The following is a 27,166-nucleotide window of genomic DNA, read 5'->3' on the forward strand; positions in this document are numbered from 1 at the left end:
GTGGGCGGATCTCTTGAGGTCAGGAGTTCAAGACCAGCCTGGCCAATATGGTGAAACCCCATCTCTACTAGAAATACAAAACTTAGCTGGACTTGGTGGCATGTGGCTGTGGCCCCAGCTACTTGGGAGGCTGAGGCAGAAGAATAGCTTGAACCCAGGAGGTGGAGGTTGCAGCGAGCTGAGATTGCTTCACCGCACTCCAGCCTGGGTGTCAGTGATCTTATTTGTCTTGACATATAGGGTTTGAAAATTACAATACCAATGTTACTACTAACAACAAAACTAATGCATTGACTTTTCTGCACCTTTTTTGACCTTAGAAGATACCCCATTAAAGATGTGTAGCAAAAAATGGCCAATTCTCAGACAGTTCAAGTTCTTGAGGTTGCCAATTTGATTTATCGTTTTGTGCTGTATAGTACTTTCTGAAATAGCCACAGTAGTATTTCCCATCCCTTCTGGAACCCAGTAATGCCCACCACAGGGTGGTGTCTATGCCTCGCCCTCCCCATGGACGTGGGTGGGCCTTGTGACGGCCTCCACTAGGGAGGACAGTGGAAGTCAGGACATGACCTCCGAGGTTAGATCCTAAAAGGCCAGATAGCTCCTGTCTCGCTCTCTCTCTCAGGACTTGCACCTTTGGAGCTATAGGCTGCTGCGACAGAAATCAGCCACCCTGAAGCCGCCAAGCTAGAGAGACCACACAGAGATAAAAGGTGCCCAAGCAGCCCCAGTATGGGACCCAGGCACAAACCTAGAGATGACCCCATCTGCCTGCAACTGAAAACCAATCTGCTGAGTCCAGTCAATCCAGAGCCATGAGTTATTAACATGATCGTTGTTGTTTTCAGCCATGAAGTTTTGGGGTGATTTGTTAAGTGGCAACAGATAACTGGAACACGTTTGTTTTACTTTGTTTGGGGGACTTTTCTTTCTTGCTGGTTTAAATTTATATATATAGATAGATAGATGAAAAAAACACTGACAAGGTTCAAAGTCAGACCTATCAATACCCAGAGACTGTCCCCATTGATTTATAACCTTAGTGCTCCCTACATAATTGGGTGGGTGCTCTCAAGCTGTGCCAAGCACCCTGCTGATGCACAGACAGGCTGGTTCCAGCCTTTTGCTGTGTCACACACTACTGCAGTAAACAGCAAGCGCACATGGAGGGCAACAACCAAGAACCGGTGCACCCACAACCCAACACTGCCACACTCCCCATGCTGGGGCTGCTGCCACCATCCACGTGCACTGGGTCGAGTGTCCCCCGGCTGCCCACAGCACCAATGACTGTCTTTTGTCCGGACGGATATGGCCCGGCACCAGCTTCCACAGGCATGAAGCAGGCTCTGGCTTCTGCTTACGCCCCCCTCAGCCAAGGATGGGTAAGCACCTTCGCGTCTGGGTGTTGATTCTCAGTCCAGGTGAACCAAGTGTGGGGGCAGGGTGGCAAGGACAACACTGGGCACAGGGGACAGAAGGTCCCTGCTGTGCCCACATCTCACCCATGAGCCATGCACATCCTGGACTTGCTGTCTCCAACGGCAGTTCTGGGCAGCTCGCCAGGGGCCCGCCTGCTGAGCCATGGCTCTGCTGCTGCCCAGTATGGAATGGCTCTAGGAAGCCTGCAGTGTGTTTATTCATCAGAACCCGAGGGCAGACTGAGCGGCCTCTGTCTAGGGCTCAGCCGGCTCTGCCAGTCTGAGCCTGTCTTTTTCCTACTCAAATACCTCCAAATGTGCCCACACACCAGAGATTAGCCGATAGCCATCAGCATGGGGGAGAAATTCCTCGGCCAGCTGAAGCAGCTCAACAGACCCAAGCACCTCGGTTGTGACCTGCTGACCAAGCGGCCCTGGCTGGCCACCAGGCCCCCTGCCAAGTGCTGAACATGCAGAACAAGGCAGAGAGGGTCTCACTGTTCAGAAAAATTTATTATAATGTCTCAGAGCCAATGACGACACGGACCTACATGAACACAACTCTTAATTTAGGACCCAAGGGCAACTGTAGCATGACTGGAGCACTGGAGCGTTGTCACTGAGGCAGACAGGAGCCACTAGTCCGCAATGGTTTAAAAAGTCAGTCCTGCGCCCCTCACTGGAAGCTTCCATTCTGAGGCATCTGCAGATATTCCTTGTAGAGCTTCTCCTGAGCCTCGAAGAGCTTCTTCACCTTCTTGGCTTGCCCTTTGCTGAGCTCTTTGCCCTCCGCGTCATGTGTGGGCAGACCCTGAAAAGCCAGAGCACAGTGGCTATTGGTCTCTGCACCTGGGTAAGCCCAACTCCCCTTTCTTTGCCCTCCTGTCTCAAAGTGTGCATCTCCCTGATGCAGCCATGTCCTCTTGCTTGGACAGTCACCACACTGCTCTGGAGCCAGCACACTGATCTGGAGCCAGCACACTGATCTGGCAGTGCCAGCTCTAGCAGCTAAGAACGGGAGAGGAGCAGCCAGAGTCTGGGGGTGCTTCCTGACTAAGGTGAGGGGCACTGTGCCCCTCAGAGCCTACCCATGGCTGAGTTCTGACACAGCTGGCCCAAATGTACACAGCAAACACATCCAAATGCCAGCAGGGAGGGGCCTAGAGGTTTGGAGGCAGTGGCTGTGAATTGCTATGATGAAGGACCTGGAGGCAGGAGGCCTATCTGCGCCACCGCACTTCAGCCAGCTTGTGAGGGCCTGGGTGGATCTCGGCCCGGGCCACAACTCCCAGGGCTAGGGACCAGAACTCGCCACGCCAGTGGAGGGGTGGCCCTGGCACGGCTTGCCTAGTTGCCTGGGCTGTGGAAAGAGCTCAGTAGTTGGGCCAGGAGGCCCTGGACCTGAAGCAGGTGTCAGGTTTGATTCCAAATTTTCTACAGACAGAAAATCTGCTTGTCCAAGGTTGAAAATTCCTGTCCTCCCAATTTAATGTGGTCTAATAAAGTTCCGAAAAGAAGAGAAGGATGCTTACATTTTCATCAAACTTGGAGTATTTGTTGGTTTCTGACAAGAACATCTCACTAGGAGGAATCTTCATCTTGGCCAGCTTTGCTGCCTGGAACACACAGCACAGCACAGTCACTGCCATTGAGCAGCACCTGGGGCTCCACACTGTGAACGACATCGGCTCATACCTCCAGCCCTCAACTTGCTTCCCAGCCCCCAGATTCCGAGTGCTATGAAAGACGGGAAGGGGAAAGCCAAGGTGGAGGGAACATACAAGGAATTTAAAATTAAATGAGATGTTATTTCTACAGCAATAGTGGAAAGCTTGCTAGAAACACTAATAGTAGTAAGTCTATAAATGCTGTCTTAGAGCTTGTGACCAAATGGCACAGCCTTCCCCTTGGCCAGGCCTTCCCTGCACCCGATGTGAGAAGGGCCTGGCAGGCCTTGGGTGGTGGAGGCAGAGAGCGGAGCGCCTTCTGCGAGGGTCTGCAGGGGCCTGGCTAAGGTCCACGGAGGCACAGAGAGCCACAGGGCATGGGGTCAGGGTGCACTCTTGCCCAGGAGAGCCTCCACCCCCAAACAAACAAAGTGCATTACTTCTTGTTCCTGTTTCCTCCGGGCCGCCTCCTCTTTCTTCTTCCTCTTCTCCTCTTCAACCTAGAGGGGCAGCACAGAGCCGGATGAGACAGGGCTGCCTCAGGCTGCTGGGTCTCTCTCTCTCAGGCTGAGAGGTCCCGCAAAACAAGCCCCTCTCGTAGGGCCTGGCATGGAGGGCTGAACTCTGACTAGGCCCATTCCACTGTGGGGAGGCAAGTCCATGTGCTGGGCAGCACACCCACCCTCTTCCGTTCCCTTTGGGGATCCTCGGTGGCACCTCTGGGTGCCTGGCCCTGCCCTAGATGCAAAGGTATGCAGTAGGCAGACAAACAGAACCAATGCTAAAAGATCCAGGCACCACTAACATGAAGAAATGGACCAGCATGGTCAGCCTCGCCTAAGGAGAGAGGATCCATCAGGCAATGACCAGGACAGCACTGCGAGGGTTACCCTGAGCGGGTCTTGGGATACCTGGGAAGGAGCAAGAGCCCCAGGGCTGGATGGGGAGAGGGGGGCAGAGGCCAGCCTTGGGGGCTGGGTGAGGAGACCAGAGCCCACTCCAACCTGCAGGCAGCACCCGGGCAGGGGCGAGCGCAGCCTGATGCTGCAGGAAGAGCTTATTAGTGGAGCCAGCAGGCTGTGTGCTGGTGAGGGAGGCCCTCAGTTGCTTTGGGAAGTTCTGGCCTGAGCCACTCCACGAATAGACATGCCCTCCACTGACGGAAAAGGAACAAGTTTGGGGAGCTGAAAATCACATTTTCACATTTCCTTTGGACAGCCTAGGTTTCAGGCGCTTCCCGGCCCAGTGGAGCTATCAGGTAGGCAGCTGGGCACAAGTGTTTTTGGGCCATCGGATACATGATAGATGGTGGAGAAGCCGCAGGACCAGGTAAGGTCTCCTGGGGAGGCTCCACATACAGAGCTGGGGAAAAGAAACCAAGAAGGCACAAAGATCTCAGAGACTCAGGGTGGGGCTGGGCCAACAGGATTGAGCTCTTTCGAGGTAGATGGAGGGAGAGCAGGGCCGGCCGAGGGGAAGGGGCTGAGGTGGGGGAGGAAGAAGCGGGGCACTGAGCTTGGAGGAACCAGAGAGGCAGTGCTCAGGATTTCTGCTTTTTCCCTTTAAAAGTTAGGATGTGTTTATGTGCTGGTGGGAATGGTATAGGGAGAGGCAGGATCCCTCCCCCATGGTGCCTTGGGCCTGGGGATGCCTTCTCGCGGCAGTTTGGTGAGGTAAGAGTCCCTTGGTTGGGAAACAGGAGCTACTAGAAGTCACAAGCCACAGCCAAGGTGGCCAGTGGAAAGGCCAGCACAAAGAGTACGGGGCCTGCGAGGCTCTGGTCGGGCCGCCCTGGCGCTCCTCTTGTCTGCTTCCTGCTTCTGAGCACTCTGCCAGGGAGTGCAGCAAGCCAGGGTGTTTGTACAGCCAGCACCAGGCCACCTCACAGCACAGCATGGCAGGCGAGACCCAAGGCTCGGTGAGTGACTGTGATGGAATGAGGAGGGGCCCTGATGAGGCGGTCACACCAGCCAACTTCACAGGGCAAGCCCAGCTCCTCCCAACCTGCCAACCAGGATGGACCTGCAGACCACTCACCACTGGAGCTTTCCCCAGAGTTCCAGTTTGTCATTCCTCCAAAGCACTGCAAACTCCAGCCACCCACACTTGCATCTGGCATCAGCTCTCCCCTTGTGCCTTGGGCCAGTCCAGGGCTGGGCATAGATGCCTTCCCTGACCTTGCACATCTCATCGGTCAATCACCCACCCTGTCGATTCTCCTTCCTCAGTTCTTCCCAGAGCCTCCTTCCTGAGAACTGTGACATCCAAACTCGCCCTCCACGGTGGTCTCCTGCTTTAAGCCTCTTGGGGACCCACCTGCTGGTGGCAACAGCACCCAAGGGCTACCTCCCATAGTGTGCACTGGGGGCCCACGTGCCTCTCATCCTGCTGCCTACATCCCAGGGTGCCCCACGCACTGTGCCCAGAGGTTCTGACACTGCGTTTTTGTTCCTGTTCTTCTCTCCTATCAGGCACCGAGGAACCTGGACCATCCCTAATCCTGGGAGTGTTGTGGGGCGCAAGTGGGGAGTATGCTGGGCATAGGAGGTGGAGATGCATCAGTGACATGCACCACCCAGGTGAGGGCAAGGTGTGACTGGGATCTTAACATGTCAGCTTCACAGTTTGCTAAAAGTGATTGGTTTTCACTTAAACTGAGGGAATAATCTTTTTAAAAGAGGTGCTTCATTAGAAGATACTAGTTAATTTTTTCTTTCTGACATTTATAAATACTGGGATTTTAAAAAAAGTGTAAACATCAATGCTTAAAAAGTAAACTGTGTAATAACCGCAATGGTTTTTACATTTTCAAAAAATATTGAGCTTAAGTCATTTTCACTTTACTCACCTGTCTCTTTTCTTCTCTCTCTTTTAATAAGGTGTTTCTGTCTACCAGTTTCACCACCGTGGGCAGTCCTGCAAAATAAACAGCGTGTGAGAAGAGGCTGGGCTCTGTGGGCCATCCCCACTGCTGGGCCAGCCCTGCCCTGCCCAGACCATGCCGTGCTGCCCAGTCAGAGCGAGGGCCCACTGGAGAAAAACAAACAAGAACCTCCATCGCAGCAGTGTAGTACAAGAGAACATTTTGGTTTGTGTGTGATTTTTTTTTTTTTTTTTTTTTGAGACAGAGTCTTGCTCTATCATCCAGGCTGGAGTGCAGTGACATGATGTCAGCTCACTGCAACCTTTGCCTATCAGGTTCAAGCAATTCTCGTGCCTCAGCTTCACGAGTAGCTGGGACTACAGACACGCATCACCACACCCAGCTAATGTTTTATATTTTAGTGGAGACAGGGTTCCACCTTGTTGCCTAGGCTGGTCTCGAACTCCTGAGCTCAGGTAACCTGCCACCTCAGTCTCCCAAAGTGCTAGGATACAGGTATGAGCCACCACACCTGGCGAGAACATTTTGTAATTGGAAGGTAGGAAGGTCTTGCCAGCCAGGAGTAGGAAAATATGACATGTCATCTGAGATTTAAAATTACCAGGGGCAGAGTGGAAGAGTGGAATTGGAGGGTTCATAACACAAGAAATGATAAATGCTTGAGATGATGGAAATCTCAGTTACCTAGATTTGATCATAACACATCATATGCATGTATCAAAATATCACATATAGCCGATACATATTTACAACTATTATGTATCTACAAAAATTGAAAATAAGGCTAGGCATGGTGGCTCATGCCACTTTAGGAGGCTGAGGTGGGCAGATCACTTGAGGTCAGGAGTTCAAGACCAGCCTGGCCAACACAGTGAAACCCTGTCTCTACTAAAAATACGAAAATTAGCCATGTATGGTGGTGGGCGTCTGTAATCCCAGCTACTCGGGAGGCTGAGGCAGGAGAATCGCTTGAACCCGAGAGGCAGAGGTTGCAATGAGCCGAGATCACGCCACTGTACTCCAGCCTGGGCAGCAGAGCGAAACTCCGTCTCAACAAATAAATAAAAATTAAAAATAAAAAACAAAAAAATTAATTTTTTGTAGAACAGAAAAACCTCTACCAAGTGGGAGGACAGCATGAACTTTGTTGACAGTGTACAGGATACAGGCTGGTTTCCTTAGCTGAGAGCATCAGAGGCAGCAGCAACAGGGGCAGTGGGCAGCCAGGCCCCAAGGGGAGATGACACGCAGGGGAGGTGACGCCACCACACGCCGCAGTGGGATGGAGCTATGCTCCCCTGCCCCTGCCAGGCTGGCCAGCGGAGGAATGGTGCTGGGGGACCCACGGGGCTGCCACTTTGGGATTCTGCATCAACAATTATGATGCATGAGCCTCGGCCCAGCCCCGGGAGCTCTCCCTGTGACACCTCTCCAAGCTCCTGGTAACTTCATAGCAAACAGCAAGGGCTCACCCACCTTCGTGGTCTTCAAACCGCACCCCAAGCTCGGGCAGGATGTCGTCCCGCAGGGCATCGCTGAGCTGCAGAACCTCAGGGACTGCAGGGAAAGCAGAGCAGTTCCGTTAGATATGAGGGGCCGGGGCCCACAGAACGAGTGCCTCCTCCAGTGCTTGGGAGGGAGGGGCTAGCAGCTTGATCGGCTACAGAGGCCCAGAGACGAGTGTCCCTCGTAAGCCCAGGGTCTGTTCTGGGGGTGCAGAGCAGAGCTGAGAGGAAGCACAATGGCTGCTGGAAGCGGTTCTTCCAGGAAAGGGACCCAAGTTGGGCCAATAGCAGAGGCGGGAGGGTCAGGACAGGCCTGGGGGTCCCTACGGGTGCTAACACTCTTCATCTGAGGCAGTTTCTCTGTTGGTGCTAGAATCAGTTTTCTTACGGAAGGACCATTTAGACTCAAGCCCCTAAGGACTTGGTTCCCAAATGCACACAGGACTGGGATAGGGGTCCTGACCGGGACCCAGGAGAGCTGAGTCGCAGGACCACTAAAGAGCTCTGGCTCTGTGAGAATCAGGCCTCCCAGGGCTGAAGCAAACGCAGCTGGAAAGGCAGGGGTGAGCAGTGGGGCTGGACCACAAGTTGCTTCCCAAGACTGTGCTCACCTCTGCCTCTGACTGGGGACCAAGCCCAGCTGGGAGGGTGAAGGGAAGCGTGACAGGGAGAGCGGCCATGACCTCCATCACATAGGGAGGGAGCTTCACTTGGAAACCCAGGCGTCTGTGGCTGACTAGCTTCAGAGCACAGCACTGCAGACTTGCCCGGCATCCCACGGTTCTCCTGAGGGGCTCCTCACGCAGTCTCTACCAGATGCCCTCTGTGCCTCTGCTCTGCCCAAGTTTTCCCCGTCCCCAGCCCATGCACAATGCCCAGGTGGGGAACAGGACATAAGGAGTTTTGGGTGTTGCAGGGTAAATGGGATGCCACCCTATCTCAGAAAGACTCCTGAGTATTGGGTGATGCGACAGCATCTCCTAGGCTACATCGACAGGACGGATGCTTGCTGCTCTCCAAGTGACAACTTTCTGCTCTGAAATCTGACCTTGGGTTTGCTGGAGTCACCACACCCTTTAGTTTTCTTCTGGCCCCTCAGCTTGCTGCACCCAACTGTGCTAGGTGGGCAGGTGCCCTGCCCGCAGCCTGCTGGGACCCCCGCCATCCCACCCCATCCTCCTGCCTGCCCTGCCTTTGGGCAGCACTGACCACGTGCATACTGCCATTCTCATCTGTCCTTTTCCTGCTGTGTCCTCATGACCGAGACCCCTACCGCTCCTTGCTGGGCACCCCACACCTTCATTCACTGCTAGATCGAATATTTACATATCCAGCCAGGCACGGTGACTCATGACTGTAATCCCAGCACTTTGGGAGGTTGAGGCGAGTGGATCACGAGGTCAGGAGATCGAGACCATCCTGGCCAACATGGTGACATCCCATCTCTACTAAAAATACAAAAACTAGCTGGGTGTGGTAGAACGTGCCTGTAATCCCAGCTACTGGGGACGCTGAGGCAGAAGAATCGCTTGAACCAGGGAGTCAGAGGTTGCAGTGAGCCAAGATGACACCACTGCACTCCAGCCTGGCGACGGGCTCCATCTCAAAAAAGAAAAAAAATGCATATCCTTGGGTTTCAAGGCCCTGCCCACAAGCACAGCCACCTTGGGCAGCTTCCTGAGTTTCAACCTCCCCAGGCAGGGACCTAGGGGAACGACGGCCTTTATATTTGTCTGCAGTATCATTCCTGGGAATGGGCCCTCCTCAGCCATCTGAGGAGGGGCTGACTGGGGCATGAGCTGAGGTAGGTGCCTGCCCTTCAGTCTTTGAAAGCCACCCCTGGACGGCACCCTCATTAGAAGGAAGGCAAGCCAGCACCCGTGGTTACTGTCACCCCAGCCCACCCACCATGGGTGATCATCAGAGCAGGCACCAAGAAGCCTCCCGGGCCACACTCCCTGGAGGAAAGGGACACACGCCGTACCCCTCGGGCCCACACCGGCCTCTGGGTCTGGATTCTGAGGAGCTGAGGAAGAAGGCTCGTAGCCACTATGGCACCCAGCAAAGGAAAATGTAGTCCCTGGGTCGGGGGCCACCCACAAGGGCACCCGTGCCAGCTGCCCAGCCTCACAGTCCTGTCGCATGTAGGAGGCTGTCTCCATGACATTTGAGAAGGAGAAGATGCATTGGGGCCACCTGCTAGTGAGCAGCTCCTCAGAAGCATCAGGTGAACCCACAGCGCCTGAACACCTACAGTGCAACTGCTGCCTCTCCAGCAAGTGTCCTGCCTCCTGCCCCCGGCCCAGCACATGGTGGGCATTCCCTGGCGCTCCAGGAACCTGTGTTCACAGAGCTGAAGAGCAGATGCCAGGCACAGGCACACCTCTTCTGGTGTGGCAGCTGGCGCAGGTACCCTCGTGAGCGGCCCCTGACCCTGTGAAGCTGGGCAGCTGGCACAGGTGCCCTCGTGAGTGGCACCTGACCCAGGGACTACATTTTCCTTTGCTGGGTGCCATAGCGGCTACGAGGTTTCTTCCTCAGCTCCTCAGAATCCAGACCCAAGGCTGGTGTGGGCCCGAGGGGTACGGCGTGTGCCCCTTTCCCACAGGGAGTGTGGCCCGGGAGGCTTCTTGGTGCCCGCTCCGATGATCACCCATTGCTAGCCTCTGCAGCTTCTGTTAGCAGAGCTGGGGCAGAGGAGCAGACAGTGACATCATCATCAGGGATTTACTGAAGAGAAACGTGGGCTACAAAGATAACGCAAAGGTGATGAGAATTCATCCACAGAAGAACCGACCAGGGTCCATCCATTCACGGAATATGATTCGGCCATTAAAAAGACAGGAGGTCCTGACACAGGCTGCGATATGGATAGACCTGAGGACACTGTGCTCAGTGAAATAAGCCAGACACAGGACAAACACTGTGACTCCACTCACGTGAGGTCCCTGGAGTAGTCAAATCCACAGAGACAGAAGTAGAGGGTGGGCACCAGGGGCTGAGGGCGGGGATGTGCAGTTGCTGTTCCACGGGGACAGAGTTCCAGTTTGGGAAAAGGGAAGAGTCCCGGAGACGGATGGTGGCAGCTGCACAACACTGTGAATGTCCCTAATGGCACTGAGCTGTATATTTTAACACAATGAAAACAAAAAACTGGCGATGGGGAAATGGCATCATCTCGCCAGTGCAGAGGACCCTGGCTTAGCCCCTGGCTTTCTCACTTCAGTGTCTCTCTCCTGGTCAAACCCCGAACCCACGGCCCTCCTTGCCAGGCCTGTGCTCTCTAGCTGACTAGACCATGGAGGCATTTCCAGGGGAAACGGTTTCTTTTTCGTCTGTGGAGCACCTGGCCTGGGCCAAGCAGATCCTAGCTGATCTGTGGGCCACCCGGGTCTGTTATACACTCACTTTCTCCTTGGCCAGCCATGAGATAACAGTGAGTGACAAAAAAGTCACTATTTGCTGCTGCTGGGGAGACAGGGTGATTGCGCCAGAGCCACCTCTAACACGCTGCCCCGTCGGAAGGTCTGAGTCCCTGGATCCCCAGGGTCTCTGGCTCACAAGGCACATATGGGATGATGTACAGGGTAGGGGTCACCACCATCTTAACCTGGGGCCACATCATCCATCTACCTGCTCCAAGCAACAAAACAAAACAAAAGTGAAAAGCAAACAGAAAGCAAAACCAAACCACTTCCAATGCTGGCTGGCTGGTGCCACTCTCCAGGCCTCAGCAAGCCCTGTCCTGGTCAGTGCCACCGAGCACGAGCTTGTGCCTGGCCAGTCCCCCTTCAGTGCCCTCCTGGGGCTGTGGCATGCCAGAGAAGCCAAGGCCACATGCACAGTCTTGTGTGACCCGGGTTGCTGGGGCCTGGGCTCGGCCTTCGATGTTCCCCAGAAGACAGGTGGAAATGCCCAGGCTGCCTCCAGGAATGGCCTTCCCAAGCCCATGACCCCAGCGATGTCGCTAAGTCAATGCTGCCAAGATTGCTGGAGAGCCCTGCGCTGCTCCTGAATGGCTGGTCCAGGCTTGGTTCCGTTTGGTTCAAGTGCTTTGAAATGCTGAGGGCATCAGGGGTTGGAGAGAGGCGATGGTGCTTACCCGGTCAGGTCAAGTGCACCCACCGCGGCCTGTTAGGGGCTTGGTCAGGCCCAGGCCCCTCTCCACAGAGCACTTGTGGCAGCCCAGCAGCCCAGCCAGCCTCTCCTCCCACCCAGTGTCCTGCACTCTGTCCTGCAGCCTGTGGAGCTCTGAGCTCCTAAAACTCTTTCCTGCCCTCCCACCTCCTGCTCCGCCGTCACCTGCCTGAAACAGGCCCAGATTCAGCTCCTCCACCTCTCAGCCCCTCCACTCGCCCAGGCTTCCTGACCTTCCTCAAGGTGCAGCTTCTCCTAGAGGCTTGCTGGGTCTCTGTCTGCTCTATCTTCAGCATGCCCTGCCGGGATGCTGCCCCACTGTGACTCGCCATGATGGGCTATGCACAGATGGGGACCAGGTGGATCCTAGGTCTGACTTCCCACAACATAGAGGCCCCCTGGGGAGGCAGCGTAGCACAGCAGGTAACGGAGTAGCATTCAAGGTCAGTGTGACCCGGCTGGGGCTCTGCTTTCCTCTTTTGGAGGATCATGGGGGTAAACGAGGCAATGTGCAGCAAGCAGTAGGCAGGGCCCAGGACATCCTAAGTCCTCAGTGTGTGTTCTCAGCTATGCTGTTACTCACCAATCAGAACTACTCAGTGAGAAGCAAAGGCCTGACGGACGCTGCTTGTTGCTGTGTTTAACACTTTTTAAAAACTGGCCCTCAAAATGAATGCTCAGATCCAGCACTTTCTAAGTCTTAAACCACACACATCTCAGAAATGTCAAAAGGTGGAGGAATGGCTGCTTATGGACAGTGAGGGGCCACTGTGTGAACCCCAAGTTCAAGCATTCATCTGGCATGCCTCAGCAGACAAGGGAACCCTGGAAGCTCCACCTCAGCTCCACTCTGCAGCAGGAACGAGCCACACCTCAGGGCACGCAGCCTACCAGGTCACCAGGAGCAAAAATAAGCCCCAGTGCGAGCCAAAGGGCAGCTGGTGGCGGCTGGTCAGAAGGCCCTCCATTCTGTCTCAGCTCAGAGAAGGAGAGGCAAATCAGCACTGGCCCATCATATCGCACCCTTGGTCCCCAGTGCCCACTCAGCTGCACTCACTCAAGGAGTCTGCCCTGCAGGGACAGGCAGGGCTGTGGTGACTGGGGTGTGTGGTGCTAACGGACCTGGTGGATCCAGGCCCGGGACGCCGTTCAACACCCTGTGATGCACAGGGCAGCCTTCACAGAGGATGATCCAGCCCGAATGCCATAGTGCCTAGGGGGAGACGCCCGAGTCCAGGGAGCCCAGTGAGGGGAACGGCTCCCACACTTTCCAGCAACTGGTCCTCACCTTTTTGCTCTCGGGCAATCTTCCGCACTCCTTCTCGGAATTCTGATAACACCTGAAGGTAGGGCATGACTGTGGACTCGAGCTGTGGAAAGAACAATTTTGGTTCGCTGAGAGCTGCTCACACTCCTATATTCATAACTGAAGAATAACTCAGCGGCCATGACACAGGGCAGGGACTGCCATGGGCAGTGCTGCTGTGCACACTACAGCTGTGACCGGCATCCCAGAGCCTGGATGCTCTCGTCCCCGACACGTGGTCCCTGCTAGGTGTACAAGTCACACAGACTCTCAGGCCAGAGAGCATGAAGTGAGCTTCCTTTCTACTGCAGCAGGTGGGCTCTGCAGCCGCTCTGCCCAGCTGCTGACAGGCCCTGCTTTTCTCAGGTCAGACACGCTGCTGTGAAACAGCTTGTCTTTATGGTTGCAGAGGGGCCATCTCTGGGAGGGACTATTTCCTAAGGGGCCCAAGGACATCACTCCCCAGGCTGGGGCCTTACCTATGCTGAGGCTGGCGGCTCCCGGGCCGTGCTTTCGTCTGATCTGTGGTCACACATACACTTGTTTAAGATTAATGAACTCCATTCAGTACCTACTATCTACATGCACAATAGCAGCTACACTAATATTCACTACCCACAGTAACACTGGGGAGGCGGCCACAGGATAGAAAAACCTTTCTACTACATTTCCCTTTTTTTTTTTGAGACGGAGTCTTGCTCCGTCACCAGGCTGCAGCGAAGTGGTGTGATCTCAGCTCACCGCAACCTCCGTCTCCCGGGTTCAAGAGATTCACTTGCCTCAGCCTCCCGAGTGGCTGGGATTACAGGCACACACCACCACGCCCAGCCAATTTTTTGTATTTTAGTAGAGACGGGGTTTCACCATGTTGGCCAGGATGTTCTCAATCTCCTGACCTCGTGATCTGCCCACCTCGGCCTCCCAAAGCATTTCCCCCTTTTCTTTTTTGAGACAGAGTTTCGCTCTTGTTGCCCAGGCTGGCATGCAATGGTGATCTTGGCTCACCGCAACCTCCGCCTTCCAGGTTCAAGAGATTCTCCTGCCTCAGCCTCCCGAGTAGCTGGGATTACAGGCATGTGCCACCACGCCTGGCTAATTTTGTATTTTTAGTAGAGACAGGGTTTCTCCATGTTGGTCAGGCTAGTCTCGAACTCCCGACCTCAGGTGATCCACCCACCTCAGCCTCCCAAAGTGCTGGTACTACAGGCGTAAGCCACCACGCTGGGCTAGCATTTCCCTTTTTTTTTTAACAGGACAGAAAAGGTTTTAGGCTTTTGAGCAAGGTTGCTCCCTGCCCCTTAGCTGATTCAGCAGCTCAATAACCAAAACAAAAACATTAGCAAGTGCTAGCTGGGCACAGTGACTCACGACTGTAATCCCAGCACTTTGGGAGGGCGAGGTGGGTGGATCATGAGGTCAGGAGTTCGAGACTAGCCTGGCCAACATAGTGAAACCCAGTCTCTACTAAAATACAAAAAAAATTAGCCAGGCATGGTGGTGCACGCCTGTAGTCCCAGCTACTTGGGAGGCTGAGGCAGGAGAATCACTTGAACTCGGGAGGCGGAGGTTGCAGTGACCGGAGATGGCGCCACTGCACTCCAACCTGGGCGACAGAGTGAGACTACATCTCAAAAACAAAAACACACAAATTTAGCAAGTGCAAAAGTCAGGCAGGCTAACAAGCCCTTGAGTCTAAGCCAAGCTCCCTTACATCCAATTCTGCATCTGAACTTTGGACTTCTTGGGGGTTTTAGATCCGTATCTCCACCCATCACACAGCCAACCCAGACAAGCCTCAGGGAAGGACCCCACTGCCAGGCTCAGCCCCAGCCTTAGGGGCACTGGAGGGGAGCTCTCAGAATGGCTGCAGGGGTCTGTCTCAAGGATGCCTGGGGCTGCAACTCCCACCTGAGCACACTAGCAAGTGGCTGTGTGGTAACGCTGAGGTGGTACAAGATGTAGGAGCTGCCTTGCTTGCTCCTAAAACCATTTGGATTTGGAAGTTAATCTATGAATGTCAAATGGCCATGATGTGTGGGCACAGGACGTTTTGCCAGCAGGCTCACCATTCGCCACAGCTGCTTCTTCCCAATCAGCTGACTGCAAAGGCCAAACGAGGCTGCTTGGGGGATGCAGATGCGTGTACACAGCACACTGAAGGCACCCCCCACCAACCACAGCAGCCATTAAGATGAAAAACACTGCAGTTCAAAGGCAGGCTGACTTTGACCCAGGAGGTATGTTTTGGTTTTTTGTTTATAAAGAAAGTAAGTATCTTAGTATCATTTGCGCAAGAGAACAAAGAAGCTATGTGGGTTTTCTTAAAAGCACCAAAGAAGGCTCATATCAGGAAGTCTCAAAAATACCACACCAACAGCTAGCTAGTGCTAAAGCTGGCAAAAGGCACCAGGTCCACAGGCTAGGCGCTCTGGCAGGACTTCTTACAACACGGACTGTTTTCTCTTTGCAAGTTGGTTCCTGGGGGAGCATCTGTAAGCTCCATCTGCGTGGGGGCTCTTCACACCACTTGTCATTAGGAAACAAGATTTTAAAAACGTTTTGCATTTTCACTTTGTACTAAGCTCCTGTTTTAATTAAAATTACAGTTGTTATATTTAAATATTTAGATCTGCATTCTAATTGAATAGTTAAAGAGCATTCTTGACCTGGGAGGGGGTGGAAGTCCATTTGCAGAAGCCAGACTGTGGTCATGTCAGAGGGGACAGGGGTTCTACAGCAGAGGGATATGACTGACAGCGTGTGTCTGCTCACAGGCCAACTGCAAATGGAAGCCAGCAACGGACAGCCAGGGTGTTCTGGATAGATTTTCTCACTGCACAGACCCGCTAGACAGGGGGCTCTATAGGATGACCTCCCCCTGACCTGTGGGCCACAGTTCTGGGGCACGGGGTTCTGGCTCAGGCCATGTGGACCGACGCCTGGTAGGGCATCTGCCCAGCCCCATGGGGACTGAGGCGGACAGTGGTGTGTCTCCCCATCGGTGTAAACTCTGTGCTGTTTGTGGACGCTGCGGCCTCTCGATGAAGCGTTTACTGAGTACAGGTCAGTGTATGTGACAAAGTCACGTGAGAGTTCATGAGGCCAAGCGGCCACAGCAAAATGCAAATAAGCAGTGGCATTATGTAGTTGGGGTCCAAGACTAAGCTCATGGGACAGCACAATGGCAAAGTGCCCCAGAGCAACAGTCACAACCGAGACAGACCCTCCACACTGGCAGGGCAGCTGACCACACTCAGCACCCTCAGAGCCAGCTCTGCCTTTCAGCCCGAGGCGTTATCCGGAAGGGTCTGGTGCGGGCGGGTGGACGGACGAGGCGCAGCTCAGAAGGACACAGAGCGGGAGGGCATGGGGAGGGGGCAGGTGCCGAAGGCAGGACCCGGTATGCTACTCACATCGAGGCCGGTTCCAGACCCTCCAACCGGGAACCCCAGGGAGCTCTCCTCTTCTATGGCCCCAAAGATCTAGGAAAAGAAACAGATGGAATCTGAAGCTGTGGGGAAATGAAGCCCGCATGTGGTGAGCAGCCATGAGCTGTGTTCCTAATTCACGGGAGGGGGTGCCCCAAAACCAGGAAAGAGACAGAAGCAGCAGCTCCAGGAGCCCAAGAAACACGAGCCTGAGGGTGCCCTCATTGCTCCAGGATGGCCCTGACTCATAGCTACCCTCTACGGCTCTGTTTCAGCCAGAAGCCACTGGAGCCCGACAACAAGGAAAGAGGAGGAGAGGGCAGGGGAGTGAGTCCAGGCCCTGCTGGCCTTTCCACGTGCACTGCGGGGAAGGGCTCTGCACAGGATGTCTTCAGAGAGGAGGCCAGGCTGGAGTGCAGTGGTGCAATCTCGGCTCACTGCAAGCTCCGCTTCCTGGATTCACGCCATTCTCCTGCCTCAGCCTCCCAAGTAGCTGGGACTACAGGAGCCCGCGACCATGCCTGGCTAATTTTTTGTATTTTTTTTTAGTAGAGACAGGGTTTCACCGTGTTAGCCAGGATGGTCTCGATCTCCTGACCTCGTGATCTGCCTGTCTGGGTCTCCCAAAGTGCTGGGATTACAGGCATGAGCCACCGCGCCTGGCCTGGTTTTGTTTTTCAAACTCCAAGATGGGAGTAGAGGGAAACTGAGGCAAAGGAAAGAAATAGCTCTGAGTAAGGCACAACTATATGGGTGTTACTTCTTTTTGTCTGCTTTTAAGACAGGGTCTCCCCTCTACTGCCCAGGCTGGAGTACAGTAGTACAGTCATGCCTCACTATGGCCTTACCCTCCTGGGCTCAAGCGAGTACCTCACCTCAGCCTCCCAAGCAGCTGCATAACAGGTGTGTGCCACCATACCTGGCTAATTTTTAATGTATTTTATAGACATGGGGTTTCACTATGTTGCCCAGGCTGGTTTTGAACTCCTGGGCTCAAGTGATACACTCACCTGCCTCCCACAGTGTTGGGGTTACAGGCGGTTATAACTCCCAAAGTGTTACAGGCTATAGGTTATAGCTGTGCTGTGCTTATGGGTGTCATCTCTAACGTGTGAAAAGTACACCAGGAACCAAACGCGTGGATAGAGGCATGTCTCCACCACTCAGAGGTGCTGGGCACCAGGCACAGCGTGGGGGGCACCAGAGGCCTCCGTTCTCCCAGTCCTGGGGCCTGGCTCCTGTGTCTGCACAGGCTGAGGGATATGCCTACCTGGGGCCTGGGTTACCTTCAGCATATGGGTGAGGTAGAGGGCGATGTTCTCCAGCAGAGCCCGGTTGGGCCTCTTCCTCACGGCTTTCCGGGCTGCCATATAGAGGTTGCACTGACTGACCAAGGCCCGCATCTCTTCCATGACTGTGCGGGTGTCAACGTTGTCACAGAGGGCTTCATGAATTGCTGTCTTCTTGTCATAAAAGCTGAGCAACAAAGAGGAAGGAATGTGAAGTCAGACCTGATAACACACCACAGAAATTCTCCATGTGGCCAGGCACAGATTACAGGAATTACAGCGCCTGTAATCCCAGCACTCTGGGAGGCTGAGGTGGGTGGATCACCTGAGGTCAGGAGTTCGAGACCAGCCTGATAATCATGGAGAAACCCCCGTCTCTACTAAAAATATGAAATTAGCTGGGCGTGGTGGCAGGCGCCTGTAATCCCAGCTACTCAGGAGGCTGAGGCAGGAGAATCACTTGAACCCGGGAGGTGCAGGTTGCGGTGAGCCGAGATTATGCCATTGCACTCCAGCCTGGGCAACAAGGGCGAAACTCCGTCTCAAAAGGAAAAAAACAAAAAGTAAATTCTCCACGCACTTGAACAACCAGAGCAGCTCCCATTAGCGGAGCCGCCTGCCCTGAATGAATTCTGCACAATGTACGACAGTGTCCCCAGCCCTTCCTCGACAGTCCAGGACACATGGTGGCCAAGACGCGAGGTTAGGCATAGAACATGGGCATGCTGGAAAACCCCAAAGAAAAGGCACCACCTTACTTCTTATTCAGTTCTGCTTCTTCTTCTCCCCACTTTTCAAACTGACCAGTGATGTCAACAGGAGCTCGAAGGATATCTTTCACATTTAAGAAAAACTCCTGAAGTTAGAAAAATCAGTTTAACAGCATTTAGACGACTTTTCTATCCTGAAATATCTGATAAAACTGCTTTACTGCTGTGATTTTACTTTTGGTAAAAATCTGAAAGATCAGAATACACTGACATTATACAAGTGGTCAGAAAGAAAGGAAAAGGTATTTCTTTGACAGAAACATGTTCTTGCTTTGGGTTCGCGGATGCTCGTTCGGTGGGAAGCACAAGCCAGAAGGACGCGCACTGCCGTGACTGGGAGGATGAGGCCTCCGTCCACTCTGCCGAGCCGTCGGCCATTTCAGGAGTGGTCCCGAGCCTGTTTTACCCACTAGCATGGAGGTGCTTTCACCCATGTGCTGGTCTCCATGAGAGGCACTGGGAGGCTGCTGCACCTATCACCACTTCACAAGGAGCCCACTATGCAGGGGAGGCTGCTCCGCCAACCTCCAGGAAGGGGCTGGGAACTCACATTCAAGAACTTCTCATACTGAAGCGCTGACTCCATGGTGTTGCCGGAGTAGTCCAGGGTGTCCTTCCATGAGTGCATGAGGAAGGCCAGCCGCAACTGCCGTGCTGCAGGGGGACACAAGACAGCGACGCCCTTATCTTCCCGAGTGCTACAGCCATTACACATCTATGAGAAGGTGGGTAGGGTCTGTGGGAGAAGCCAGTGTATACCTGAATGCTTCTTCAAGGCATCTTTAATGGTGATGAAGTTTTTCAGTGACTTTGACATTTTGCAGCCTGCAATGGTCAGGTGGCCTGTATGCAGGAAGTACCTGACCCAGCAGTCATTTTCAAAGTAGGCCTGTGCGGAAAGAGACATAGGATGTCAACAGTCATGTGTCACTGGGGCCGCCTCCTGCCACCTGCACTGTCTGCTGCCTTGTGGGTGCTGTCCACGCGCAGGAGCTGCATTTCCCAGGTGGTACAGGCAGGGCTCGGAAGGAGAGCCCAGGTTAATAAGCCAGTAGGTACCACAACTGGTTCAAATCCAGGCCAGTCTATTGCCAGAGGCCAGGCCGTCAATGCAGGCAACCACACTAAACGATCAGGGTTCAGATTCCACAAGCCCTGAGGAAGGTGTCAAGTGCTAGTGAGAGAGGCCCTCCTGAGGCGAGGCCCGGGCTGACTTTTCCTCCACTGCAGTGCTCTTGCAGCTGACAAGGGGACCCTGTCTCCGCCTACCTCCGACTGCGCCAGCTCGTTGTCATGGTGGGGGAACCGGAGGTCGAACCCACCTCCGTGAATGTCCATCGAAGCCCCTAGGAGGGTGCCTGCCATGGCCGAGCACTCGATATGCCAGCCCGGACGACCCTGGAGAAAGTCGAACACACAGTGACCGACCCGCCTACCCGCGTGTTCAGGCCTTTATCATTTATCACTCCAAGTTGATGGCCCTTAAACCCTCTGAACTTTATTGGAATAAGTGTTAAATCCCACACATGAAAAGACTAAGGGAAGGCTGGGCGAGGTGGCTCACACCTATAATCCCAGCACTTTGGGAGGCCGAGGCAGGCAGATCACGAGGTCAGGAGTTCAAGAGTGGCCTGGCCAACAGGGTGAAACCCCATCTCTACTAAAAATACAAAAATTAGCTGAGCATGGTGGCATGTGCCTGTAATCCCAGCTACTCCGGAGGCTGAGGCAGGAGAATCGCTTGAACCTGGGAGGCAGAAGCTGCAGTGAGGTGAGATGGCGCCACTGCACTCCAGCCTGGTGACCAAAGCAAGACTCTGTCTCAAAAAAAAAAAAAAAAAAGACTAAGGATAGCCTTCTTTGGTGAAGTTCCTAAACCAGTCCTGTGTGAGCTGAGGCTTAGGTGAAGTTAGTGAATTACATCCAGACCTCTGAGCCTTTGACAGCTGCAGATGGTCACGCCCCTTCCCAGGTTACCCTGCAGTCGAGAACTGCTGTTACCGGGAATATCAGAAGGTATCCTACACCCTGGGGCCTGGAATACTCAATTCAGAGTCACAGAACACAAGAACCAAGAAGCCTCCATGGAGGTCGACGCTGATCACGTCTCCACGTACAGACCAGGAAACAGAAATCCCGGGAGGGAAGCGATTTGTCCAGAGACTCAGGGAGTTTCCATGATGTCCAGGTCCCTGGGGCCAGGCAGCCTGTGCTGCACAAACACCAGGTTCTGGCCCAGTGACAACATCCTTCACACCTAGAGCGGCCTCTGCTGGCGGCCTGAGAGTGCGGCTGGTGCCAGTGCCCCTGCCCAAGCCCCACACCTTCTAGGCCACTCGCTCACCTTTCCCCAAGGGCACAGCCAGGATGGTTCTCCGGGCTTAGAGGCCTTCCATAGAGCAAAGTCGTTGGGAGAGCGCTTCTCGCTCAGGCGGTCTGCAGAGATGCTCAGGTCCCCTGCAAACATGAGGGATGCCAGGCAAGGTCACTCAGCAGCACCCACAGATCCAGGTGTCGCGCTTCAAGGCCATCCTGGGTGACTAATGGTCAGTCCTTCTGATTAACTTCTGTTTATTAACTCGGCTCACGCACTTCTTCAAGTTTACTATGTATTACCAGATTCTGGTGTTGACCCAGTGTCTAGATTTACAGAATGGTTCATAAGCCCCAAAGTCACCAGCTTATACACCAGTGTCCAAGCAGACCTGGCTGACCTGAGGCCACATCCGGGGTCTCCGTAAGACATTCTCCTTCCTGCTGCCTTCTCACAGCATTAGCCCACCAGTGCCTAGGACAGGTGACAGCACTCTGGGCTAAAGCTAGGAGGTGACGTAGTGGTACAGCCCACTGGGGCATGGCTCAGGGATCCTGCCTGGTTCATGCAGGGGGGCCAATATGTCAAGGGCCTGCACGACTATTTGCTTACGGGTTCCAGGGGATACAAGGACGCAGCTAAGCTGCCGTGTACTACTGCAGGGAACCTGGCGGCAGTGCAGTGGTGAAGAGGACACTTGCTGTCCTTGTGTATTTATAAGAGGAAAAAAGGTGAAGAAAACTAAAGAATAGTCCAGGAAGGCCATAAGAAAAGGGGAGTGCGACTCCTGGCACAAATTCTATTTCCTAGACAAAGCCAACGATCACCCGGCCAACAACAAATGAGACCGTCTATGCCTTGCTGGAGGGATGAGAAATAAGCCCTTGGTGAATTCCATGCATTGACTTGGTGACACTCAGCCACCTGATACTCAGGGTACAACATGGTCTGAGTCCCCAGAAAGCGCACGCACCATCACTGCAGATTTCGCTCAACGATACACGCAGGACCAATGGAAAAGAGCAGCTGCTGTGAACACAGAAACCTGTGAGCCAGTCCAAAGGCCACACAGAGAATCAGCCTTTGCTCGATGAATGGGCAGAGCAGAGGCCTTCCCTGCAGGCACAAGGTTGCCAGGACCCACTCCAGGTCTTGCCTGGCTGCTGCAGCCTTTCCTGGTCCCTGGTCTAAGGGCTGCCTTAGGTGCTGTCACCCCCTTGTGGAGGAAGAACAGACTCCACCTAGGGTTCTAACTCAGGTGACCTTGAAGAGGCTGCAGTGAGAGCTTTCCAGGTAACAAATCCACTTTTCAGGTACCTAAACAGGCAACAGACCTAAGCTGCCCTGAGAAACAGAGTCAAGAGGAAAAGTACTGCTAACTATATTTTTTAAAACACCAACTTCATGATTATAAAGTATGTACTAAATGTAAAATATTTGGAAGACAAAAAAAAGAAAACTAGGAAAAAAATTGCCATAATCATTCAACCTAGGAATTACTACTGTTAACATTTTGGAGCACTGAATCCCAGATTAAAAAACAGAAACAAAAAACCTCTGATTTATCCACCAGATTTATCTACCAACACGGAAGGACTCTGTCCTAGTTTCCTTCTACCCACTCACCGTTCTGCCATCGACAATTTTGCGAAAGCACAATTTGATATGGCTCATGACATTCTCTTTTAGATGCTCTTTGATAGAAAATGTACATTTACGTTTTAAATTTTTCATTATTATGAAGTTACTCATGAAAGTGTATATCTGATTTTTTTAAAATACACTTTGAAAAAATTTACAACAGGGAACACAGGACCCTCCCCACAAATACCCTATCCTCCAGCAAATGTCACACGGCGACTGCCCTCATAGGGTTAATAAGAATTCCAAGCCAGGCTACAGGCAGAATGACGGTCGCCGGTCGGGTGCAGTGCACGTCCACCCGCTTCCCTGAAGCTCTAACTAAGAGTCACACAGCCCACTGACCACCTGCTCCACCACTGTTCCTAGAGATAGAATCTCTGACCCTGGGCCTTTTTACCAAGAATTGCTTAAGGTATTTTTTAGATTCTGAATTCCGGCAGGACAGCTGCCACCAACTGGTCTGAAGACCTGCACCAAGGAACTGACTCGTCGCAGAAATGCGGTTTACCTCCCTGTCCCATGACTTCACCCCTCACTTCCCCAGCAACCAGCAATCCCCATCACCTGTCCAGGCCAATTAAAAACCCCTCCACAAATCTCTCAGGGAGGCGGATCTGAGGTTTCCTCCCATCTCCATTTGTCCACTACACAATTACTACACTTTTTCTGTGGCAACCCCTGGTATCCTGGTATTTTGACTCACTGTGCATTGGGCAACAGACCTATTACGGTTACAACACAATCTCTTTCAAGTTTTCCTTCTTGGTTTCACTTCCTGTCTCTCTCCCCAGAGGCAGAGGGAGTGTTTCTAGCTTTGACCCTACAAGCATGTTCATACCAGCACAACAGGGTCCTGTTCTCTCCCATCGAGGGAGCTTCCTCCCTGCACTAGGCCTTCCTGACACATGCCTTCCCAAGTGGTCTGCATGGCCCATCAGCCTCTGGTGGGCCATCTTACTTGACGGAGGGAGGAGCTGTCATCATCCAGGACCACTCGGGCCCCAGCATCACCTCTCCCCTTTTCCTCTACCATTAGAGTCCCCATGGCTAGAGGCACGTGACTGCACAGAGCTAAGGCTACAATCCTTATGACTCCCTATGGTGGGGGGAGGTTGCGGGGGTGGTCATGTGCTCAGGTCTGATCATTGACTGTAGAGGGGTGGAAATCCATGTCCCTCTTCGGTCCTGCATATTTGCTGTTAGATTCTACTCCTGTTTCCTGGAACTTAAACCAATGCTGAAGTCATTCTGGGAGAAAATGGGTCCAAGAATAAATGGTATTTAAGAAAAAGAGCCTAGATGGGGCCCATAGCAAAATTCATCATAAAGTGGTGAGTCAGTGTGCTCTAGCTGCCTCCAGAACATTCCTTCACCACGTGACCTGAGGGCACTGCTCCACTTACCACTCCCATCTTTCCCATGCGCTGCCGGTTTCCTCCTGGCATCTAAGTGTCAAATGCAGTGTGCGTTATTCATGGCTTCCTCTAAGGACTTTAAGAAACGCTCGACTATATCCATAGTTACATTCCGTTTTTGTCTTGTTATTCAAACATACATACATACATACATACAGGATCTTGACATACATACAGGATCATACATACATCATACAGGACATCTCCAGCTGTCACCCCAGCTGGAGAGCAACAGTGTAATCACAGCTCGCTACAGCCTCGACCTCCCTGGCTCAAGCAACCCTCTCACGTCAGCCCCCGGAGTAGCTGGGACTACAGGTGCACGATACCACACTCAGTTAATTTTTAAATTCTTTGTAGAGATGGGGTCTCACTACGTTGCCCATGCTGGTCTCGAATTCGTGGCCTCAAGCGATCCTCCTGCCTTGGCCTCTCAAAGTGCTGAATTATAGGCATGAGCTGTAATTCAGCCCTAATATGTTTTTCAATCTTCTACTTTCATTAATTAAACTTGCTAAGGGTTTTTCTATATTATTTTTTGAGAAGAATCAGCTTTTGGCTTTTACAATTATCTTTAATCTCTGATTTTACTTTATGTCCTATTTCTTTCCACTTCTTGTTCCTTTCTCGACTTTTTGACTGACTGCTTAGCTCACTTATTTCCTTTTTTAAAATTTGAGATGGAGTCTCTCTGCCAACCAGGTTGGAGTGCAGTGGCACGATCTCAGCTCACTGCAACCTCCGCCTCTGGGGTACAAGCGATTCTTCTGCCTCAGCCTCCCAAGTAGCTGGGACTACAGGCACCCGCCACCACACCTGGCTAATGTTTGTATTTTTAGTAGAGATGGGGTTTCATCACATTGGCCAGGCTGGTCACGAACTCCTGACCTTGTGATCCGCCTACCTTGGCCTCCCAAAGTGCTGGGATTACAGGAGTCAGCCACTGTGCCTGGCGGCTCACTTATTTTTAATCTTTGTTTTTTAATAACTACATTTAAAAACATCAATGTCCTCTAATCGGTGCTGTAGGGGCATTCTCCAGATTCGGTGTGTGGCAGCTTTGCTGCTACTCTGCTTAAACACCCCTTATTTCCCATCGTGGTTTTCTTTCCTAGGAGCTATCCAGGAGCATGATTTCAACCACCCAGACAAGTTTGTACACTTCAGATGTCCTGTCAGTGTTGGTATCTTTTTTATTAAAAAAAATTTTTTTAATGTTTTTGAGACAGTCTTGCTCTGCTGCCCAGGCTGGAGTGTAATGGCACAATCAGGGCTCACTGCAGCCTCGACCTCTTGGGCTCAAGTGATCCTCCTGCCTCAGGCTCTTAAGTAGCTGGGACTATAGGCACATGCCACCACATCCAGCTCATTTTTAAACTTTTTGTAGAAAGGGGGTCTCCCTATGTTGCCCAGGCTGGTCTTGAACTCCTGGGCTCAAGCGATCCTCCTGCCTCGGCCTCCCCAAGTGCTGGGATTACAGGTGTGGGTCGCCATATCCGGCCAAGTGTTGTTATCTAATACAATTGCTCCGTGGTCAGAGAATGAGATCTCCTTGAAAACGGTTCTTTGGGATTTGTGGAAATCTCTTTCTGTGGCCTGGCGTATGGTTCTGTGTTCTTGGAAGGAAAGGATGTTCTTTAATTCCTGAGTGCGAAGTTCCCAGCTCTCAAACCAAGCCTGTTAACTGTTTTTCAAACCTTCCATATCCATATTAATTCTTGGCCTACTTGATCTGTCCACTCCTGGGAAGTGTGTGAAATGTGGGCGTGTCCACTCTGGTTCTAGGATTGCGGAGGCTTCTGGTCCACAGAGGCCCAAGCTGCGTCCTCTCAGAGCTGAGGCATTTATCATCACAAACCCGCCCCTCTACTCACAAACCTGGAGCCTAAAATGCCATGGGTCTGATACTTACGTGTTAACCTGGCTACCTCTATCTTTTCTCAGTCTGTGTTGTGTGGTTTTATTATTTTTTTTTTGAAGCAGAGTCTCATTCTGTCACCCAGGCTGGAGCACAGTGGCACTATCTTGGCTCACTATAACCTCTGCCTCCCGGGTTCAAGTGATTCTCATGCCTCAGCCTCTTGAGTAGCTGGGATTACAGGCATGCACCACCACACCCAGCTAATTTGTGTATTTTTAGTAGAGATGGGGTTTCACCATGTTGGCCAGGCTGGTCTCGAACTCCCAACCCTCAGGTGATCCGCCCATCTCAGCCTCCCAAAGTGCTGGGATTATAGGCATGAGCCATCGCACCTTTATTTTAGGTTCTAATATTTCTTTAGGATAGAGACCTAAAATTAGATCAAAAAGTATGAACATTTTTATGGCCAAATTTGTCTTCCAGAAACACTAGGGCCGGCGGGGTGGAGGCAGAGAACGTGCCCTGGCACACTGAGGGAATCCCACTCTGCAGGGGGGCTTCCAACCTTGCCTCTTGCAGATGTGTCCCCAGATTCACTTAAGGAATAAACACGAAGAAAACGCCCATGAAAGGGTTCCCAGTATAATTCCGCCTGGTGTACAAAAAGCCCGATGTCTGTGTGTGAAGCATTTGGATCCAGATGGGTGCAGAGGCTGTTGTCAAATATGCATCACTCAGCACACATCCCGGCACCCCACAATCCCCCTACACCTCACATGCTCAGCCGGCAAACACCAGCCTGAGAATCCAGGCCCCAGGGGCTGCTATGTTTCTCAAGACAGCACTGTGTTTACTGTCTTTTGTTTCTTAAAAAATAACGCACCATAAAAAAATGAAATCCTGTCTTTTACAGCAACATGGATGGGACTGGAAGACGTTCTGTTAAGTGAAATAAGCCAGGCAGAGAAAGACAAATATCACATGTTCTCTCTCTTATGTGGGAGCTAAAAAATGGTGGACCTCAAGGAGATATAGAGTAGAACAGTGGTCACCAGAGGCTGAGAAGGCTCAGGTCAGGGGGAGGGAGTGAAGAGAGGTTGGTTTCTAGGCACAAACACACAAACAGAAGGAATAAGTTCGTGTGTTCAACAGCACAGTACTGTGACTACAGTTACCAAAAAATTTGTTGTGGCCGGGCGCGGTGGCTCAAGCCTGTAATCCCAGCACTTTGGGAGGCCGAGACGGGCGGATCACAAGGTCAGGAGACCATCCTGGCTAACCCGGTGAAACCCCGTCTCTACTAAAAAATACAAAAAAAAAAAAAAAACTAGCCAGGCGAGGTGGCGGGCACCTGTAGTCCCAGCTACTCGGGAGGCTGAGGCAGGAGAATGGCATAAACCCGGGAGGCGGAGCTTGCGGTGAGCTGAGATCCGGCCACTGCACTCCAGCCTGGGCGACAGAGCGAGACTCTGTCTCAAAAAAAAAAAAAAAAAATTTGTTGTATATTTCAAAATAGCTAGAA

At 52.6% G+C, this 27,166-nt stretch overlaps 1 protein-coding gene across 4 annotated transcripts in view; it reads right to left on the reverse strand.

Annotated features, from left to right (window-relative positions):
* Positions 1-1,916: 1,916 nt before the first annotated feature.
* The window catches only part of CARS (cysteinyl-tRNA synthetase), a 55,915-nt gene continuing 30,665 nt past the window's right edge, over positions 1,917-27,166 (reverse strand). For 3 of the 4 annotated variants that reach the window (XM_011930114.1, XM_011930112.1, XM_011930115.1), the window contains 13 exons: positions 20,755-20,867; positions 19,680-19,808; positions 19,170-19,299; positions 18,961-19,064; positions 18,399-18,496; positions 17,638-17,827; positions 16,337-16,405; positions 12,906-12,987; positions 7,452-7,532; positions 5,940-6,007; positions 3,532-3,591; positions 2,957-3,040; positions 1,917-2,235 (listed from right to left, as the gene is read on the reverse strand). In XM_011930114.1, the coding sequence (XP_011785504.1) occupies positions 2,101-2,235; positions 2,957-3,040; positions 3,532-3,591; positions 5,940-6,007; positions 7,452-7,532; positions 12,906-12,987; positions 16,337-16,405; positions 17,638-17,827; positions 18,399-18,496; positions 18,961-19,064; positions 19,170-19,299; positions 19,680-19,808; positions 20,755-20,867 (1,343 nt within the window). In that variant the 3' untranslated portion in view covers positions 1,917-2,100. Of the gene's footprint in view, positions 2,236-2,948; positions 3,041-3,531; positions 3,592-5,939; positions 6,008-7,451; positions 7,533-12,905; positions 12,988-16,336; positions 16,406-17,637; positions 17,828-18,398; positions 18,497-18,960; positions 19,065-19,169; positions 19,300-19,679; positions 19,809-20,754; positions 20,868-27,166 lie in introns of all 4 variants that reach the window. The other variant, XM_011930113.1, reaches the window with a different exon arrangement.

The sequence above is a fragment of the Colobus angolensis genome, unplaced genomic scaffold, assembly GCF_000951035.1.
Source record: "Colobus angolensis palliatus isolate OR3802 unplaced genomic scaffold, Cang.pa_1.0 Scaffold84, whole genome shotgun sequence".
Classification (NCBI taxonomy): Eukaryota; Metazoa; Chordata; class Mammalia; order Primates; family Cercopithecidae; genus Colobus; species Colobus angolensis.